A 21726-nucleotide genomic window follows, 5' to 3' on the forward strand; every position below is an offset into this window, starting at 1 on the left:
AAAAAAAAAAAAAAAAAAAAGGTGAGAAATTGCCCCAGATTGAGGACTAGAGACATGTGACAACTAAACACCAAACGTGATTCTAGACTGGATCCTATTATGGAGATTTTCTTTTTAAGCTACAGAGAGTATTATTGAATAAACTGACAAATATGGAATATTGTCAAAAGATTAGTTGAAGTTTTATGTTGGGTGTTCAATTTACTAAAGAAAATAATTACGTAAAAGTTTTTTTTTTTTTTTTTTTTTTTTGAGTCGGAGTCTCACTCTGTCGCCCAGACTGGAGTGCAGTGGCCGCTCCCGGCCACCGCAGCCTCGACCTGCTGGGCCCCGGCGATCCTTCCGCCTCAGCCTTCCGAGTAGCCGGAATTACAGGCGTGCGCTACCACGCCCGGCTGATTTTTTGATTTATTGTAGAGATGAGGTCTCGCTGCCCAGGCGGGTCTCGAACCCGCGGGCTCAGGCAATCCACTCACCTCAGCCTCCTAAAGGCAAGATTTTTTTTAAGGAATACACAATGAAATATTCAAGGAGAAAGTGTGTGATGTACGAAATGTATTCTCAAGTATTCAGGAACGAATCTGTATTTTTCGTGTATGTGCATGCATGTGTGGAAAAAGGAGGAAGGAGAGAGTCCAGAGAAATAACAAATGGGTCAAAATGTTACAATAGGTATAAATTGATTGAGGGTAAACTGTAGTTTTCCCCTTGCCTCTCTGCAAGTTTACTTTCAACTAAATAGTTTTTAAAATGGACCATTGATGACGTTGGCATGAATTTTTCATAAACCATGAGATGTTTGGCTTTGATTCCCACAGTTGCCACACCACACCAGGACCTGGTAGTGTGCAAAGCTGGCATTGCAAATTAATATGGTAAAGTAGAATGCAACACCAATTTTAAAACAAGTTCTGTTCCAGGCAAGAACCGGGGATCCTCTTTCCACATCTGAAGCCTGCTAACATTTCAGCAGGGTCTTACAAACTAGAAAAGACTACACCCCAAATTTTGTTTTAATTATCCACATTGCAAAACAAAAAAGAACCCAAAACCTCAATGAACCCTGTTTACAGCATGTAGGCCCTCATTTCTCATCTGATGCCACCACGTCATCTGTCTTCTGGGGTGTGTGGTGTGAATCGGCTTGCAAGTGCTTCGTCTGCTCTGCTAAGTCAGTTACCTCCTCCACCGGATTCTGTCTTCCAAACACGTGCTGACCTGTTTTGTTGTATCTTCTTCTATTCCTGTCATCCTCAAGCACTCGTTCTTTTTAAAGCCTTCACTTTGTTAACAGTTTTATTGAAATATAGCTCATGTACCATATGCCACCCATTTACAGTGTATAACTCAATGATTTTTATTATACTCACAGTTGTGCATCTACCACCAAAGTCAGTTTTAAAACACTTCCAAGATTTCCAAAAGAAACCCCATACCCTTTAACCGATACCTTCTCACTTCTCATTCCTCTATCCCTAAGCAAGCACGAATCTATTTCTGTCTCTACAGATTTCTCTGTTCTGAGCACGGCATAAGAATGGAAGCATACGAGGTCGTTTGCAAATGACTTCTTTCACTCATTGTAAATGTTTTCCATGTTCACCCTTGCTGTTGCATGTATTGATACTATATTCCCTTTTTATGGCTGAGTAATATTCCATGGTATGGATATACTACGTTTGATTTATAAATTCATCAGTTGATGGACACCTGGGTTGTTTCTACCTTTTGGCTATTAAGAATAATGCTATGAGCCGGGCTCGGTGGCTCAGCCTGTCATCCCGCGCCTTTGGGAGGCTGAGGTGAGTGGATTGCCTGAGCCTGCGGGTTCGAGACCCGCCTGGGCAGCGAGACCTCATCTCTACAATAAATAAATTTAAAAAATCAGCCGAGCGTGGTAGTAAGTGCCTGTGATTCCGGCTACTTGGAAGGCTGAGGCGGAAGGATCGCCGGAGCCCAGCAGGTCGAGGCTGCGGTGGCCGGGAGCGGCCACTGCACTCCAGTGAGACTCCAAACCCCTCCCCCCCGCAAAAAAAAAAAAGAATAATGCTATGAACTATTGCATACAAGTTTCTGTGTGGATATATGTTTTCATTTGTCTCGGATGTATATCAAGAGGTGGGATTACTGACTTATAAACCAACTCTGTTTAACATTTTGAGGAACCGCCAGGCTGTGTTCTGAAGAGCTGTGGCATTTTGAATTCCCATCAGCAGTGTGTGAGACTTGCATTGTCTCCAAATTTTCTCAGACGCTTACCTGACTTTTTGATTCTAGCCATCCTAATGGGTGTGAAGTGAGAGCTCCTATTAATTTTGATTTGTATTTTCCTGATGGTGCTGTCCAATATCTTTTCACATAATCCTTTACTTTTAATAGCATTTGGGGAGGGAGAGGAGGTAAGAAAGTGCATTTGATTTACTGTATTTATCTGGAAACATAATACTTCATTTTAAATATGTGCCAGGAGAAAAAAATCTTCTAAATATTTGAAAAAATTTACATATCGATTTCAAGTTGTATCAGCATGTACAGTTTTCTGCCTCTAAACTTTTTTCATGGTATAGTTACTGTGTGATTAGGGGAAAGCTACATTGTGCACCGACTTTATAAGATTATTCCTTGTATGGTTTGAGGGTAGGAAATCAATCGACACCTTGGGACTGACTAAAAGGCAAAGCAGAACTGAAGGCCAAAGCCAGCAAAGCTCGAGGTGTTTCAGTCACCGACGCTGTAAATGTGGGTTGCAGATAAATGTGGTCCTAATGTGATCAATAGCAAAGGAATGTGAGAGCCTTGACATAGAACACTCAGCATATCTTCTAACATGGATAGACAGATGTTTAAATGGAGTCTTGCACTTCAGTGGTAGTGTAAAAGATGAGTGCTTCACCCACGGCAAAGGATGATCATTGTGAAAAAGTTGCGTGGTAAGTACATGGGGAGTCATGTTCTTCTATTGGCTTTGTAATGTTGATAAACATTTTTGCAATACAAAGCTTTAAAATATAAAATGTGTTGAGTGCATCCCAAAGAGAGGGAGACAGCCATAAGGAAAACTGTGGCTTTGTCTGCTCTGCTAAGTCAGTTACCTCCTCCACCGGAATGGGTCATCCAAACATGTGTTGACTGCTTTTGCTGTATCCTCTTGGGTTCTTCTCATCCTCAAGCACTTATTGTAAATGCTTTATTTTTTTTTTTAAATAATTTTATTGAAGTCCTGGTCACATACTGCACAAGTCATCCATTGAAAGCATGTACTGTGTACACTTTGCGAGGCCAGGATGGATAAGTTCCCCTCATGACTAGAGTTTAGCTAGCTCTCAAAGACATTTCAGGCAGACATTCCTTTGAAGATAGAAATCTTGGAAGGAAAAAGAAGAAAAGGAGGGATGGGTATAATTTTTGAAAGAATTTTGATTAAAAGCTCCCATCTAATGGTTTCTGGTTTTTCTGTGACTGGTGAGTTTATCACATCTGTTGAACAAGATACTATGGCCTAAGCTTAAGAAAAGTGCAGAAGGTTTGAATTGCATTTGAGTAGCATAGGAGAGAGAGTGGCCTAAGGAAAAGTGACCTATGCTCGCTTTCTTCTGTTTACTGTTTGTAAGCATATTAGTAATTACTGTTGGAGTGAATGAATGATTTCCAGGTAGTGCTGGGGCTAACCACGCATACATTTATCATGGTGACAATAGATTGATTGTGATATTTAATCTAATGGTGGTCAGTTACTTATTGGAAGGCATTTCTGGAAAAGCCCAAGAGATGGGATTTTGTCAGATAGGAAGGATTAAAGGGTGTTGGATGAGGACTATTTGAAGTGGAACTTTAATATATTATTTGCGGAATAGACCATGAAGTTGATCTTGCAGGAGGAGGAAATGAAGTCAAGAGCTTGGGGATAGACAATTAAGTAGAAAAATTAATGATGTTGAGTTGAAAATTGGATGAATTGAGGACATATGCTGGAAGGACAGGAGGATGAGATCAAGGGTAGAAAGTCAGGCTGTATTATTACAGGTGTAGGGGTGTTCCCGATGGTAAGTTCGAAGTGTGGCAGTAACTGAACTCCAATGAAGATAAAGGATGCTAAGATGTGACAACAGAGGAATTGGCAGGCCAGGATGTTGGGGTTCTCCACAGATTCTCCAGCTCCACAAGTTCTTTCCCCAGTACTCAGCCCACATTTTGTCCTTCTCCGGGCCTGTGCAGAATCTGCATTCTTTCTGTAACTCTAAGCATTGACACTGCAGGGTCAATGGCATAACTCTGGATAAGAAAATAGGAATATGGTAGGCCGAGAGTGCTATAGTGGGCATCTGTTTTGTTTTTGTATTTGACACCAGACATACACAAATTTTTCTGGAAAAACGACTTCAAGTGCCTCTAAAAAAAAAAATAACAAAAAAACTCACCTTACTTTTGAGTCCCAGTCTGTACAATGAGTGGAGTTGCCTTTTCTACTGACCTTTGTTTTACAGGTGGGAATGTGCTCAGTCTTGGCCAAAAAGAACATAATAAAGGTTCATACTGTCCAACCTCACTGAGACTCAACTGTAATCCCAGCACTTTGGTGGGCAAGTGTGGGAGAATTACTTGAGCCCAGGAGTCTGAGGTCAACATATGCAACATAGCAACATCTGTACTAGGAAAAAAAAATGAATAACATAAGCTGGACACAGTGGCATTCACCTGTAATCCCAGCTATTTGGGAGGCTGAGGTAAGAAGATCACCTGAGCCCAGGAGGCCAAGACTGCAGTGAGCCATGATCCTGCCAGAAAGACACCTTGACTCAAACAAACCAAAAAATCCATAGTGAGCCTAAATATCTGTAACCCTAGGGCGTAATCCAGAACTCACCAAGATCATGAGCTGCAGGTGTTCTGGGGATGTCTCCCATGCTCCACCAAGCCTATGAAGATCACAGGTGGCACCTCCATCCTGATAAGTGAACTGAACAATTCAATGGAAGACCTTTCACATTGTCATCAGGCATGTATGAAAGGAAGACACTAAAATCACCTTGCGAGAAGAAAGGGATGCTGTGCCAGACAAGAGCCTGTCTACGTAATCAAAGACCAGCCCTACATTCACTTCTGCCAGAATGACACCAGTAAGCCCTGCAGTGTCCTCATCAGTTTCAAGGAAGAGGTACTTAGATCAGATTGGGAAAAGGGCTCATGATATCGAGATGATGAGCATAAACCTTTGTTCTACAAGCAAGGTCATTCTTTCCCGACTTTTTTTTTTTCTTGCTTTCCCGCTCACTCGAAAATATCTTTGCTCTCAGCTTTACTTTACCCTCGGAGGTAAGCGGCTGCCTAGTCAACATCCTGCCACTGACAGCCTGGTGCTCCTTTTGCAAAGATGTCATCAATTCAGGCAGCCTGAAGAAATACCCGGGGAGAAACAGCACCACCCCAAGGTGACTTTCTGGTAGGAAAACCTCAACGTCAAGGTCAAAAATATGCTTCCCCAACACAGGAATATGTCCTGCATGACAGATTTTTAAGCAACAATTAGCCCGTTCCTAAGACTGTACTCCAATCAGTCCAGTATCCACTGCAACAATATTCTCAAACACTCCCACCCACGTGTGGGCCTCTGATCACTGACAACTGTGTGTGAAAAATGATTAAACCCCCATTTTCTGAAAAATATATATCTCTGACCCTCCCTCCAGATATAGAGGACCTATCTTCATTACTAAAAGATGTGAAGCAGTCAATGAGGACGAAAGTGCCGGCTGCCATACAATGTCATTAAGGTGAAGCCAAAAGGTAGGACACAGAGTCCATCTCCTCAAACTTCTTCAGAAACGCACATGATACCCATTCCTCCAAGGATTCAGAGAACTGGTCACCTTTTAGAAGTCAAAAGAGGAGGCAATCTGTAAGAGCTGAACTAATCCCTATATTCCCCTAAATCCAAGCTCTGGATTACCCAAACCCTAGGCCCCCAACACAGTACACAGAAGAGACGTCACTTATTCAAACATTTATTGGGGTGCAATATCCTCAACAAGGAATGAGTTATTTTTGTGGGGAAGAAAATTTTCCTTCCCAGAAATGGTTGGGAGGTGTATTTCAGCCTAAAAAATAAAAACATAACTCCGGACACGGAGCTATCAGCAGCGGTAGGGGCCACCGGAGGCACCCAGCCTACTTGACACCTGCAGGTGGGCTTGGAGGGGGCACAGGCTTCCTCTGGTGCATGGATGGGGGATGCCTCGGACACATTTTCTGGTCCTTCAATGCCATGACTTTCTGGGGTTTTCTCTCTTTGTCTCTGATCTGTCTAATCCTTATAGGATAACCCTTGGCCCACAAAGGCAGTTTCTTGGCTGCAAGACTTGGATCGAATCACTTTACAGGAGGGAGCCATGTCATTGCAGGGATGGCCCCGGGCAGGCTCTGCCTGGACCTGCAGTTCCGCCTTGTGCTGAGTTTTCCCAGACTTCACTGGAGAGGAAAGGGGTTCCTAGGGGCAGGCGACATCCATCTCATGCCTATGACCCAGTTTCTCCTCTGGGAACTTCCCAAGATCTGTCTTAAGTTTCTGGTCTTCAGCAGTCCCAGTAGAGGCAGCTCTACCTTTAAGTAGGACTCTGTTCCGCACAGATGATGACAGGGAACTTGCTTGTGCTTTGCATGTCATGCTAGGTTTAGAAAGCCAGTGCAAAAAGCGTTTCAACTGTTTTTCGAAAATGTTTTCAGAAGGAGGCTGTTCCTTCATTGACGGGCTTGGAGAAGATTTGCTCTCAAGCATCTTCTTTAATGTGTTGTCTTGAGTAGGGTGGCCCTTTCTCCTGTGTCTGGATGTCCCCAATCCTGCATCCCCTCTGCCAAGCTCTCCTGCATTAGGTCCCAGAGGGTTCACTCTCTTCGCAGCTGGAGGGAAATTCCTATCCTGGTACTTCCTTGAGACATGTTTAGGAACCCAGGGCTTCTGCTGCTGTTCCACGCTGATCCCTCTATCCCCTGAGTGGACATGCTGCCGTGGGAAGCTGCCGTGTCCCCACTGGAGCTGCCCTGGGTATGAGTCAGTAAAGTCTTGGGAGTCCAGTTATCTGGGGCAAGGGACAAGGCCGTGGGATGGCTTTGAGCCCGGCCATGCTCCCTGTTTTCCAATTTAACCCTTAACTCACTCAACATCTGGTTTTCAAGTTCTGACAGTTTCGGGTCATGGGGAACTGAGAATCTGAGTGCGGAACTTTCAGTGGCCAGAGTCATTTCTGCATGACTGAGATTCATGGTGATCACTGGGAAGCTTTCTGGCTCCCTCGTTGTCAAGGTTTTACTCGATTGTGATTCAAGGGCATAGAGCTCCTCTGCCTTGAATACCTCCCTGGACTTGTTGGAGATGGAAAAGTGTTGTAAAGTTCTTCTCCACCTTGCTTTTGTCCTGAAGCCTTTCCACACTATGGCTGGAGCTCCCTCTCTTATCCTTTGAATCATGCTCAGTCTCAGCTTGCTTTGTGAGCAGCTCTAGGCTGTGTCTCCTGACTGCCTCAGGCTGTTTCTGACTCACTTTGTCCATGCTGCTCTGGGTGCAGCGCAGAAAAGTTTGTCTGGACATTCTTTGTTAGCTTATGGTCAATATCAGAGGGTAATTGTCTCAGGATCCCCTGTCTTTCTTTGCTCACCAATGAGGTGACAGGCCAAGGATGATCTAGGTTGGGAACTGAATTTTTTGTTCCTATCTTTTCTCCTTGAAAAGCTTTAGAGCTTCTTCTAAGAGGCCTGGAGACCCCATCTTTGGAATCCACCCCACAAACAAAGTTGGCTGAGGAGGGAAAGCTGGAATGGGAAAAGGGCTGGGATGAGGTCTCTTTCAAGTTAAAGATTTTTATGGATTCAAGGTTGACTATAGAGTCTCCCCCAGGAGAGACTTCAGAAGAATGGAGGACAATAAGCTCTTGCTTGAAATCAGATTGGGCCAAGTTGGAGGGAGACAAGTCCTTGGCCCGAGGCTGACACCTAGAGAATTGTGAAGTTGCAAGACTTGAATGGTCAGTGTGGTGATTGCTGCTTTAGAACCAGAGCTATCTGGAGATGATAGCTCTGGTCCAGGACTCAGCACCGTGGAACTGGATTTATGCTGACTCACAGTAGAGTCTGGCAGTGGTGGAGAGGACGGTGTTGGTGGTGTGTGATCTGTATGATCATTGCCAGGGAAACTTCTGGTAAGGGGCTGATATCTTGGGCAAGGGAGGAGTCATGTGGGAAGATGGTCTCTAGAGACAAAATATCCTGTGTTTGGAGATCAGGATCTGCTCTCTGAATCTGACATGGTGGGAGAGGGTGAAGGTCAAGTGGTTTGGGTAAGGATTGGCCCACGAGGACTTTAGATTCCAAGGAAGAGCCGGCTCTGTTGGCAGAGCCACTCGGTGGTGAGGGTCAAAGTAAGTCAGCTGACGGGGTCATCAGGTTAGGCGAGAGATTGGAGAGGGGAGGAGGGGAAGGCTCAGATTCAGGGACTGTTGTGAGGTCATCTTGAGAGGTCGCTTTTTATTAGAGGGAAGGATGGCCTAGTCACAGAACCTGTGGATGCCTAAGAGGACATAGCGGGTGCTGCATCCTTCCGAGACGCCTGGACCAGCAGTCGCTTGACCTCAACAGCTACTCTGTCACAGACCGCACAGAGGGGGTCCGGACATAACAGGAACTGAAGGCGGGTGTTATAATAATGCTGGCCCAGGGAGCTGCAGGAGACAGGAAATAAAAAGCTGTAGCCAGGACTGACACAAACATGTGTAACCTTGGCAGCTCTAGCAAAGCTAGGGCCACCCAGAGCATACTGTCCTTTCATGTGCCCCACTTCCCTGATCTCGATATACCTTTGGTCCCTCTTGTGTCCTTGGGGGATTTCCCTTCCCGTGTCAAACCCAGGCTCCAATGAGGCCCTAGAATTGCACAGGCCCTGCTACAAAGAGGGATCAGGAAAGAAGGGTAATGCTGAGTCACCTTTTCAGGACGGAAAGCAGCCTCCTTGCCTCTTTCACTTCATTCTGGTCATATCTCCTACCTGTGGAGCCAGAATGGAGGTTACGGGACAATGAAGAAGTTAGAAGCAAAGAGAACTTACAGGAGGCTGAGTAGAATGCCTCTTGGTGGTCCCCTTGGTAGACTGGTCTTGGAGAGCCCCAAGAATCAGTAGTAGAAAAAGTTAAATGTGATCTTTGATAATAGTAATGAGGTTCACAGATGCATGGAGCTTCATTCTTAAAGTGCTTTCACATACAATATCCCTTGGGATACTCAAAACCACCACGTGAAGCATAGACAGTGGGGCTTACCTCGAAGATAGATCTGAGGACATGTACACAGTTGTAGGGCAGAAGTTCTCACTCCTGATCAACCGGTAGTCCTTCCTCCAGATCTCACATGACCACCCACGGGGCAACACCCAGTGTTCAGGCCCATCATGCCTTTGTGCCCGTGGATGGGCAGAGCAGGGTCTCTGAGAAGTATCTCACGTCAATTGTTTGCCCATGAGTGGCTCCTCTGACGGCTCTGTGTTCTCAGAAAGGCTGTATCTAGGAACTGGCAGAACTCATGGCCTGAGACCTCATGGAAGAGAATCTGTCACTCCTGGAGAGCACAGGCCTAGCAGAAACTTACCTTCACGTCTTACACCTTTCCTTCTCCTCCTGACTGTGCCCGGATGCTGAAAAAAAAAGAAAAGCATGAGAGCCTGGGACTCGCTTCTCTTCAGGAAGCTCAGGCATTTATTACCCAACAATAATATGACTCTCCATTGTAATGAGTAGAAATATTCCTTTTATCAAATTTTTTTTTTTTTTTTTTGAGTTGGAGTCTCACTCTGTCGCCCAGACTGGAGTGCAGTGGCCGCTCCCGGCCACCGCAGCCTCGACCTACTGGGCTTCACGATCCTTCCGCCTCAGCCTTCCAAGTAGCCGGAACCACAGGCATGCGCTACCACTCCCGGCTCATTTTTATTTATTGTAGAGATGAGGTCTCGCCAAGTTGTCCAGACAGGTCTCGAACCCACGGGCTCAGGCAATCCACTCACCTCAACCTCCCAAAGGCGCGGGATTACAGGCTGAGCCACCGAGCCCAGCTTCTTTTATCAAATTTTATGGGTGATAAAGTATCTCCAAACTTTCCTTCTTTGAAAAACTCCAGTGACCCCTTGTGTACCTAATCCTGAACTGTACTCCACACCTTTAAAATAATTTTTTTAAAAAGAGAAACTCGAAGGAAGATTTTTGTCTGTGAGATCCACACTCGATGCTCTCAGTTAGCAGCCCTCTGCCCAAGAAGTGCACAGAGTCAGTCACCAGCAGACAAGTAGTGCTCCCTCAGAGGACCCTGTCTTCTGCCGTTCCTCTCCTGGTCACCCAGCTAGAAGGAACGCTTGGTTGAGCTACACCTGACATGGGAATGTGACTTGTGATAGAAGGAGACAGTCTTCTTCAGAGAACCCCTGCTCTCTAAGTAAGCCAATCCAGGACCATGAAATCACCGTTTGGAATTTTATCCGAGAACTTTACACCACCCCCAGACTGACTGTGAGCTTCAGATGGAAACCTTAGTCCTCCTGAACCCCTAGTCCTGTCCCACCTTTTCCCCAGAAAAGTGAAGTTTTACCCACTCTGATTTCCCACCCAGGCATACCTCGAAGCCAGCCACACTCCTTTGGAAATGTGGGAAGAGGAGTGAGAAACAACAAACAGGAATCTCTCTGGGGTGTTCACCCGGACTCCTTACCTTCGTGATTTCTTCACTTCTCCAGCGGGTTGGTAAACGTGGTTTCAGCACCAGGTAGCAAAGGCCTAGAAGGAGCAGGCCCAAAACACTAAGAACAATAAAGTCAGGGTCAAAGCCCAAGACATGGGGGACATTATCTTTTATCCAATGTCCAAGAAACGGGAAATATTGTCTGCGATCTGCACGGTCATGCAGAGCCATGTCTGCATAGCTGAACTCCTCAAGACAACTGAGCCCTGAGGGTGCTGGCGCTTAGCTACATAGTCAAGGCCTGCCTCACAAAGCAAGGTAAGGTCACAAAGGGATTATGATTGTGGGAGGGGCAACATGAGGAGGGCCTGTCCACTGTCCCATGCCCAGCAGATCCTTCTGTCCTTCCTGAGTCCTCTTGAGGACACTATCCTACCATTCAGTCCCATTTTTCCACTCCGCTCTTATTTTCATGGCGTGGGCTTACCTTAGTGGAATTTTCTATTTGTTCCATATGTAACCCAGGTATCACCTGGGTCCCTTTTACTGTTTGGAGCCCTTGACCTGGACCCTACCAATTCCACTGTTTTACAAGTCCAAAATAGCACCCGCTTTTTGCTTTGACCCAAGCATTGGCACTCCCAGCATCACATGTCCTCAAATCCATCTTATGTACAGAATGTTCTTGCCTAACACTCACCCAGATAGAAAACAAAGTTCCTTTATGTTTCTTTAGTTTTGTGAATTTTCAATAGGTAACTTTTTTGTTTTAAAGTCAGCCTCAGCCAGGCATGGTGTTGCACACACCTGAAGTCTCAGCACTTTGGGAGGCCGAGGTGAAAGAATTGCCAGTGCCTGTGGGTTCAGGACCAACCTGGGCAACTTGGCGAGACTTCATCTCTACAATGAAATCAAAAAAATTAGCCAGGCATTGGGGCTTGTGCTTCTAGTTCCAGCTACTTAGAAGGCTAAGGCAGATGGAGCCCAGCTTGTCAAGGCTGCAGTAGCTGTGAGTGTGTCACTGTGCTCCAGTCTGGGTGACAAAGTGAGAGTCCAACTCAGAAAATAAAAAATAAAATAAATGAATAAAAAATAGAGTCTGCCTCTGCAACTTTCAATCATAGGAACTGACTCATGTAATTGAAACTAACAGTACTAAGGAAAAGGGGGTCGCTACCCAATGGGCTAGAGGCCAAAATGACGAAACCGGGTTTTTGAGAAAAGAAAAGCTTTTATTGCAAGTCGACAAGGACATAGGAATTCAGTTGAAATCTGTCTCCTTGTGGTGGCTTTAAGGCAGTCGTTTTGTTAGAAAAGGTTTAGGGGGTGAATTTTGGAGTTAATAAGTGATTGGTGGAAGCAAAAAGGAGGTCTAACAAGTCCTCGGGCAAAGGAGTTTTGTGTTTATGTTAGCTAATGGATCACATGCGCAAATTCAGGGGAACCTAATAGGAAACATCCAACAGAAATGTGAGTTCTACAAGGGATCCTATCCGACTTTGAAAGCCAACCAACTTGAAGCCAACCAATATGTTCACACTGGTCGACTGAGTATTTGCTTTCACTGTGTGGTGGGAGATTTGCAATATGACTCCAATTAGGGTGGCAATTTGAAACTCCTGTGCTCTCACTCTGGGACCTTGCTTCTGTCACATGAGTGTTGACTTTCAAGTAAAGGCCTATGGCAGGAACCCCAAATCAGAAGAGTCCAACCTCCAGTTCTGTGAGCCGACACTGACAGCTCCATCTAGCTTCAGCCAGGGGTGGAATCCAATGGTGGATTCCACGCTCCCTGTCCATAGAGAAAGCATCCTGCATAGGGCTGATAAGAGTCCATTCACTCAGCCCCCAGATAGAGATTCTGATAGAAATAGGCATCTTTAGAGAAGATTTGATTATCTGAAATGAAGTTAAATTTAAAGTTTGTTTTCATATAACTTGTGGTCAATTTTCACAAATGTCTCAAATATGTGCTTCAAAGAAAAATGTTCTCTATTTGTTGCCTTTAGAAATCTGTGTATCTTCATTATCTCAAGGTTGCTAATAGTACTTTTCACACGTGCTGTCTCCTTACTGATGTTCTGTCTGCTTGATCTATCAATTACCAGAAAGAATGTTGTTGTCTACCACTCTAAATTTATATCGGGTGCATATAAATTTTAAATTATTGTACTTTCCTTGGTGAAATCAAATTATTTATTAGTGTTTAGTGACCTTGTTTGTTGCCAATACATATTATAACTTAAAGTCAAAAAAGAAAAGAAATGTGAGTTTTGATGTCAACAATCTTGTTTTTGTGACATCCGCAAGCTCCTTTTGGCCATGTTGGTTTTAGTCAGTTTTTATGATCTCTCAAGCAGAGGGGAATTTTAGTGTTTTAACAAGTTGTCGCTGCTATATTTTATCTGCTATCCTGAAAACTCACTATTTATACCTCATTATAAATTGTGTCCCACAATTTATAGACGGCTTCTTCTTTTTTCTTTCTTTTTTCCTTCCTTCCTTCTTTCCTTCCTTCCTTCCTTCTTCTGTCTCTCTCTCTCTCTGACTCTTTCTTTCTTTCTTTTGAGTCGGGGTCTCACTTTGTTGCTCAGGCGGGAGTGCAGTGGCACAATCTTGGCTCACTGCAGCCTCCGTCTCAAGCTCAAGTGATTCTCCCACCTCAGCCTCCCAAGCAGCTGGGACTACAAGCACACACCACGACACCCAGCTAATGTTTTGATGTTTAAGTAAGAAAGGTTCTCACTAAGTTGCCTAGGCTGATGTTGAACTCCTAGGCTCAACCTACCCTCCCACCTTGGCCTTCCAAAGTGCTGGGATTACAAGTATCAGTCACGGTTCCCAGTCAGTCATCGGTTCTTTAACCGTTTGGGGCATGGTTTCACTAATAATTCCTTATTCAACATCCCCAAAACTAAAATACGTGCAAAATAAACGTGAACATTTAAAACTTCAAGGAATCTTGGAGATAAATTATAGCACTTATTTTTCAGAAGTTAATGAAGCTCAAATTATAAAAAGACTTTTAGGACATGTTCTATACACACACGTATTGAGCAAAAAGGAAGAAGCTGAGGCAATATGTATGTAAGTGGAGAGTTTATTTGGGACAAATTTGAGGATTATGACCCTGGAGCATAGACTCAAGTTGCCCTGAATATACATTCCGATTAGCGGCAGTTACAAGTGAGTTTTAAAAACAAAAAATGGGACAGGAAAGTTGCTGATACAAAGTTGTTCTCAGGAATTCTCACTGGGTTAAAGAAATAACATTGATTAGTGATTGGCTATACATCGTTAACCTGTAGGGTGTGGGTTCATTAGGTTATGTCTCGTGTAGTATTATTAGGTTAATGTATCTTTGTGACAATAGCAAGCAGTTTCAAGAGATGAGCACATAGTTCAAGCAGGAAGTAGGCCATGATGGCTGTCTCATTTCAATGTCTCTCTGGGCCTCATAATTTAAAAGGACTCAACATGCCTCAGATAAAAGTTCTTTTCTTTTCTCACACTCACAACAAACCCACCCCTCTTTTGACAAATCACTTCAGTATTTTCAAATCTTAGAAACAGTCATTTCCTCTTATTATTTCAATCTTTCTTTTGTTATTTTGACTCCACTTTTTCTAACTCTACCTAAAATACAAACAGTCCCAGGCTTCTACATCACTTTTATAACAGGTATGTGACTTTACCAAACCAGAGATAGGTTACAGTGTTTTACGCTATTATGATCTGAGAGACCAAAACAGACTCTCAGCTGGGCATGGTGGCACATGCCTGCAATGCCAGCACTTTGGAAGGCTGAGGCTGGAGGACTGCTTGAGCCCAGGAGCTGGAGACCAGCCTGGGCAACACTAGTGAGACCTTGTCTTTGTTTTTAAAAATTATTTTTTTGTTGTTATTTAAATTTTTTATTTTAAAGATGTGGGGTACAATTCAGGGTTAGGTATACAAATATTCATTATGCAGGTACCCTTGTTGATGAGGTATGCCCTCCCCTTCCCCAGGCAGATTCCCACTACTGCCAATTCCACCTCCCAGCCCCTCACCCCCCGCAGTTTCCCGTTACTGTCAATCCTTTTCTTATAGTATTACGCTAGTTGTCCAAGGTCAGCTTACGAGTGAGAACATGTGATACTCAGTTCTTTATTTCTGTGAAAGATCACTCAGTATTATAGACTCTAAGTCCATCCAGGTTGCTGCGAAGCAGTAGTGAGAACTTGTCTCTGTTTTTAAAAAAAATTATTTTTAAAAATAAATGCTCCTTTATAAGTAAGGCGGACATAAACTTTAAGGAAACAAAGATATCTACAAGCAGAGAATTCAGGGCCTAGCAGGCATGGCAAATTTTTAAATTCCTTTGTCTACAAAGGAATTGATAGAAGCTATCAATTCTAGTTTACAATCCAGAACCACTACCACTCTGACTGGACAGAGGACTGGCCTTACACACATTCTTTTCTGAAAACCTTCTGCACACATTAAGCCAGCTTCAGCTGCAGATGCTGTGCACAAACCATTATGTGTCCTATAATATTTCACCTATTGACATAAAGAGCCAAATTCTACCTCGTTTTAATGCCAAAACCCCACCCTAACGTGAACATGGTATGTATGTCACATATATGTTTACCCATTGCGTGTGTTCAGCTTCTCATAAATACATAGAGCTTTTTCCCCACACCTGCTCACTAGGTATGATAAAACCCACTTGTCCTTTCCCTCCTAAAAGAGGGAACACCTTCAGTCCGTGCTATAGACTTTCCCTTCCTGGCTGGTGAACCGATGTCTCCAGTAAAGTTCTCCTTTCTACTATGGAGCCATCCTGGTGGTCTTTTGGACAATACTGTTGATCCCCTCAGTCCTTGGTGGCAAGGTGGGACCTAGGTGTACCAAAGGTTTAGTGTAGAGTCTAGTCTTGGGCAGCCTCACCTGATTACCCCGTGGGCCATGTAAATGTGGTCTTTTCCCAAGAATGCCTTGGCACCTGCAAACAAAAGCTTGAGAAGATCCTCTCTAGATAATCATCCCTGCAAGTGCCCAAATCTCAACTACCTGTCACACTCCATTCCAGCTCCTTATGTCAGGTTTAAATAATCCCAGTGGTCCTCATCCCCTCCCCCCAACCCCTTCCTACATCTTTTCTAAAGTCTTTATCATCATGACAGCTGTCCTCCGGACTGTCTCCTGATTTCTCATGTCTTTCTTAAACTGTGAAGCCCTTTATTTGACACCCGCGGGCCAACGCGGTTACTTGATCTCTTGTGAAGGGGTAAGACAGCCTTCAAGCCAGGCAGGGTCTCCTTTCAATTATGCAGGAGCAGGTAACCTGCCTTGAGGATAAAATCTGCCAAGAGGTGCCACTTCCTTTTCTCTTTGATATGCAGCCTCAGTCAAGTTTTCATTCAATAAATATCATCATGAGCAGTGGCTCATGCCTGTAATCCCAGCAATTTGGGAGGCGGAGGTGAGAGGATTGCTTGAGTGCAGGGGTTTGAGACCAGCCTGGGCAACTTGGTGAGATATCTTCTCTACAATAAATTCAAAAAATTAGCCAGGTGTGGTGGTCCATGCCTGTGGTTCCAGTTACCTGAAAGGCTGAGGTGGAAGGATTGCCTGAGCCCAGCAATTCAAGGCTGTGGTGACTATGAGTGTGCCACTGCACTCCAGCCAGGGCAACAGAGTGAGACTCTGACTCAAAAAAAAAAAAAAAATTAAAATTAATAAATAAAATATCTACTGCTGGATACTAGGAGACACAAACGTCTGTACGTCATGGGCACTGCCCTTGACCCCAGTGCAGTTTTAACAATAAGTCCTATGCTGTTCATGAGCTATACAAATGCAGAGGAGAGGTTTCCTCACCCCCAGCATTTGCAATTGCCAAGCCAATGTCTGGAGCAAATCAGATACTATGGGTCATAGCTGCTCAGACACATCATGCTCCTTAATAAAACATCCCTGAATGTCCACCCTTCCCAATTTTCTGATATGAAAAAAAGGTTTCTTTGAGAGGATGGTCAAAGAACAGTTTTTCTCTTCTAAAATGACTTTCGTTGGCTGGGTATCTTTACATACATATGTGCGCCTAGAGTTAAAACTTACAAGAAGTTTCAGTACAAAGGCTTTTTCCCCAAAGGGTAATAAGATTTACTTTCCAAACCTGGCAGAAACTTCTTCAAAAATTTAAAAGAACAAGCGACTAGGGGTACAACATTTTATTTTATTTTTTGTACCACCAACAATAAATTCCATTGACATTGAGTGGCAGAGCTTCATAGCACTTATCCTTTCTACAGTAGCATTAACTATAAATAATGAATGTATTTGTTTAATTTATAAAGGTTTCTACTTCCAGCCATCTCAGTGGATTTTCACAACCACCCTGTGAGCTGAGCAGGGTGGGTATTATTGTGAGCATTTTATCAATGAATAAAACCAAAGCTCAGCAAGCATAAGTGGCTTCTCTAGATGATGCAGTAAGTGGCAGAAACTTATGGATACATTCCCTACATTCTCAATGCTTCTATTTAAGACAATATAAATAAGTGATTTCTTTAAAAGTATGACCTGGCCCTAAAATTAAAGCAGTTGTGTGGCTAAATATTCACTTTGCCCCCTAAAGACCAGCAAATTTGGAAAGTAAAGCAAAGCTATTTTTGGTACCCTACACCTCTGAGGTAACTTTTCCTTTTCACTCTTAGCACCTGTGTCTTTATAGGTTCCTTTTCTATCCCCTTTTAAAACCTTTCAAGAACTATATATATTATATATATATCTTCCAGTAATATATAAATGAATAATAAAGTTTAAAATGTCATTCCTCCCAGGGATACATTTCAGGTGTTTTACATCTCTCTAATCTCTACGCCTTGTAATAAACTCTCATCAGAGCATTTTAGGCAGCCATCGGGAGGCGACGGAGGTGGCTTCTGGTAGAGTGAGATTGTCATAACACCTTCCCGATTGACCAATATCACCACACAGAAGTCTGGTCCCAGATGTCACTCTGCATTTGGTTATATTGTCTTCAAGGAATAGCCTCAGAAACAGAAAATCAAATATCACATGTTCTCACTCATATGTGGGAGCTAAATGGTCACAAAGATGGAAATAATAGACACTGGGAACACCAATAAGGAGAGAAGCAGGAATGGGATTAGGGTTTAGAAATTGCCTTTGAGGTACAATGTTCATTATCTGGGGACTTGGTCACCAGAGACCTAATCCCCATTTCTACACAACATGTCCATATAGCAAATATGCAGCTGTATCCCCTGAATCTAAACTAAAAATGCAATGAAAAGAAAAAAATTAAACATTAAAATTTAAAAATAAATTTTAAAAGTAAAAACCTAAAGCTCTACTAGAGTAATATGCCACTATTTGAGGGCACTCGGTATAGAGAAGTTATTAGCTTAGAATTCTCCTATGTTCTCAATTTCCTCGGACATTCCCTCAATGCTCACTTACTTGCATCCTGGCCACTGTGCCTGGGACACACTACTTAGAGGCAACGATCTTTGGGATCCCCAAAAGCCTGCAGAAGAACAGATTCTGAGGCAAAATCCTTTAAAACTGCATTTTAAAGAGAGTAGCTATAAGATGCCCTTCATACATTCACGCAACAAACATTTCTTGGACTCTACTGTGTAGCGTTCCTAGTACTAGAAATATCATTACAATAAGACGTTGCTTCTTCCCTCAAGCAGGTCATGGGTCAGCGAGACCTGCAAGTAATTATAACAAAATAACAAAATTATAACACAATGCTGCTTTTAAAAGTAAGGATAATACACAATGAGACGCTAAAGGAGCAATTAATTCTTCTGCCCAGAGGGAACCGAGGAGAGAAGTCAGGGAGCACACCCAAGAGTTGATGTCAGCTCTCTGAAGTTGGGTTTTGTGAGATGTTAACAACCTACTCCTCTCCCTCTTTTTCTTCTTTTTAATAGACCTTATTTCTTAGAGAAGTTTTAGATTTACAGAAAAAGTAACTGAGAAGTACAGAGATTTCCCATCTACCCTATCCCCATGTAGGCATAACCTCCCCCACTCTCAATATTCCAATCAGAATGGGGCATTTGTTACACATGATGAACCTATATTGACATATCACCTCCCAAGGTTCATAATTTACCTCTTTGTTCACTCGTGGTGGTGTCCATTCTATGGGTTTTGACGAATGCACAGTGACACGTATCTACCATTATAGTATCACACAGAATAGTTTGACTGTCCTTAAAGTCCTCTGTGCTCTCCTTGTTCATCCCTCCCTCCCCACTAACTCCTGGCAACCACTCGTCTTTTTAGTGTCTCCACAGTTTTGCGTTTCCCGGAATGTCATGTAGTTGGACTCCTATGGTATGTAGCCTTTTTGGACCAGCTTCTTTCACTTAGTAATGTGGATTTAGGTTTCCTTCATGTTTTGTGTGTTTGTTTGCTGCTGCTGTTGTTGTTTGAGTCAGAGTCTCACTCTGTCGCCCAGGTAGGAGTACAGTGGCATGCTCATGCCTACTGCATGAATAGCTGAGCTCAGGTGATCCTTCTGCCTCAGCCTTCCAAGTAGCTGGAACTACAGGAGCCACCACGCCCAGCTACTTTTTTGATATATTGTAGAGATGAGATCTCACCAAGTTGCCTAGGTTGGTCTCGAACCTATGGGCTCTGACGACCCTCTCACCTCTGCCTCCCAAAGCACTGGGATTACAAGCATAAGCAACCATGCCCAGCCGTTTCCTTCATATTTTTTCATGATTTGTCAGTTCATTTCTTTTTAGCAAAGGAAAATATTCCATTATCTGGATATACCACAATTTACTTATCTACTGAAGGACTTATTGGTTGCTTCTAATCTTAGAACTTATGAATAAAGCTACAATAAACTTTTTAAAAACACTTTTATTGAAAAAGAATTTCCTTACTATACAATTCACTTGTTAACAGCGTACAGTTCAATAGCGTTTAGCATATTCATAGTGTTGTGCGTCCTTTACCACAATCTATTTTAGAATGCTGTTATCACTCCAGAAAGAAACATTCCTCTATTTTGCCTTCACCCATCAATATTTGCATTCCCAATTCTATGCTCCCACTAATCTAATTTCTGTCTTTATAGATTTGTCATTTCCAGACATTTCATATATATGGAATCATGCAACCTGTGACGTTTTGTGTCTGACCTCTTCCACTTAGCATGGTGTTTTCAAGCTTCATTTTTGTTGTAGCATGTATCAGTCCTTCATTTCTCTTTATGACCAAATGATATTCCACTGTAGGGATATACCACATTTTGTTTATCCATTAATTAGCAGATGAACATCTAGGTTTTTTCACTTTCTGGCTATGATGAGTAAGGCTTCTATGAACATTCATGTACACAGTTTCCGTGTATACATATGTTTTTATTTCTTGCTTAATCACTTTATAACTTAAAGTAATTTTGTCTGAGCTTGTTGCTGTCTGAGGTTTTTGTAGTACAATCATATTAGAATGCCCATGGAAGAGAGCTTTGGGGCCTAAATGTACTTTTTATCAAGTGGGTGCATTAATTTGTCCTCCTGCCAACATTCTCCAATTTAGCCCTTGAGTCAGCAAGAATGACAATGATGCGTAATGCTTAACATTTAAGAGTAATGAGCACCTTATGTTCTCTCGGTTCTGTTCTTAGTAAGTCAGAAAAGGGTATGCAAAGGGGAAATATACACATGAGTCATTGTATCACATCAAGCGCTTTCTACTGCTGATGATAGACCAGATGAATTCTGGTTTAAGCAAAAATTCTAATTTAAGAGCTTATAATTCTCCACAAAACAGAAGCAAACCCAGATTCTCACTTATCCCCCCCGGTTCTGCTTTCTCAGTGTTTACTCATTCTCAGGACATCTCCAAGGTCCCAGGATAGCATCCAACTAGGAAAAAAGTCTGGGCACAGTGACTCACACCTGTAATCCCAGCATTTTGGGAGGTTGAAGAGAAAGAATTGCTTGAACCCAGGAGTTAGAGACTGGCATAGGCCACAGAGTGAGATCTCATCTCTACAAAAAAATCAAAAAATAAGCCATGCAGGGTGGCACACACTTTGTAGTCCCTGCTATTTGGGAGGCTGAGGCAGAAGAATCGCCTGAGCCTAGAGGGAGGGAAGGAGGGAGGGAGGGAGGGAGGAAGGAAGGAAAAAAAGAAAGAAAGAAAGAAGGAAGGAAGGAAGGAAGGAAGGAAGGAAAGAAGGAAAGAAAGAAAGAAAGAAAGAAAGAAAGAAAGAAAGAAAGAAAGAAAGAAAGAAAGAAAGAAAGAAAGAAAGAAAAAGAAAAAGGAGAGAAATCATATTCTATTCCCAACAAAAGTCCCCAACATTCAGGGATATGAGACCAATTTAGGGCATAAGAACACTCCCGAAATTGTCACCAGTCACCAGGAAATACTATTGGCCTATTTAAGTCAGGCTACTCAAAGTGTGATCCAGGGACCAGTGCTTATCCACACATTTCTGTGACTATCTGCAGCAACATGAGTATCGAAATTGAGAGTGGATAGAAACTTTTATTGCAGTTTCACAGAGTAAGTGAATGTAATGATTAAAAGCTGAGGCTTGTATTTTGTATATCTTTGTTTCGTGTGTCTTTTTTTTTTTTTTCAGTGATTCTTTTGAGTCCACAAGTATGAGTCCACATGGATGTGGGGGATGGGGGTCTGTCACCACAGGTAGTATAAGAAACTGTGGTCTAATGTGCAAGTTTTGCTGTGAAGCCTTGGTGTGATAGTTAATTTTAATGTGTTAACTTGACTGGATCATGGGGTGCCCAGATATTTGGCTAAATGTTCTTTCTACATGTGTCTGTAAAGGTGTTCCTGAATGAGATTAGCATTTGAATCGGTGGACTCAATAAAGCAGATATCCCTCCCCGATGTAGGTGGGCATCAATCAATCCCTTGAGGACCTGAATAGAACAAAAGATAAAGGAAAGAAGGATTTTCCCCCTTTCTCTGCCTTCTTGCTTGAGCTGGGACATCAGTCTT

General features: G+C 43.0%; 1 protein-coding gene across 1 annotated transcript in view; it reads right to left on the reverse strand.

Moving 5' to 3' along the window:
• Nucleotides 1-10938, reverse strand: part of SPATA31D1 (SPATA31 subfamily D member 1) — a gene marked incomplete at its 3' end in the record, with an annotated part of 23037 nt that extends 12099 nt beyond the window's left edge. Inside the window, 9 exon segments of the mRNA XM_021709142.1 lie at nt 4865-4957; nt 6170-6189; nt 6192-6321; nt 6323-7002; nt 7005-7334; nt 7535-7983; nt 8971-9031; nt 9628-9673; nt 10738-10938. Of these exon segments, the coding sequence (XP_021564817.1) occupies nt 4865-4957; nt 6170-6189; nt 6192-6321; nt 6323-7002; nt 7005-7334; nt 7535-7983; nt 8971-9031; nt 9628-9673; nt 10738-10938 (2010 nt within the window).
• Nucleotides 10939-21726: the final 10788 nt, after the last annotated feature.

Source organism: Carlito syrichta, unplaced genomic scaffold (genome assembly GCF_000164805.1).
Source record: "Carlito syrichta isolate Samal-C Ts95f unplaced genomic scaffold, Tarsius_syrichta-2.0.1 Scaffold167402, whole genome shotgun sequence".
In the NCBI taxonomy this organism is placed as follows: domain Eukaryota; kingdom Metazoa; phylum Chordata; class Mammalia; order Primates; family Tarsiidae; genus Carlito; species Carlito syrichta.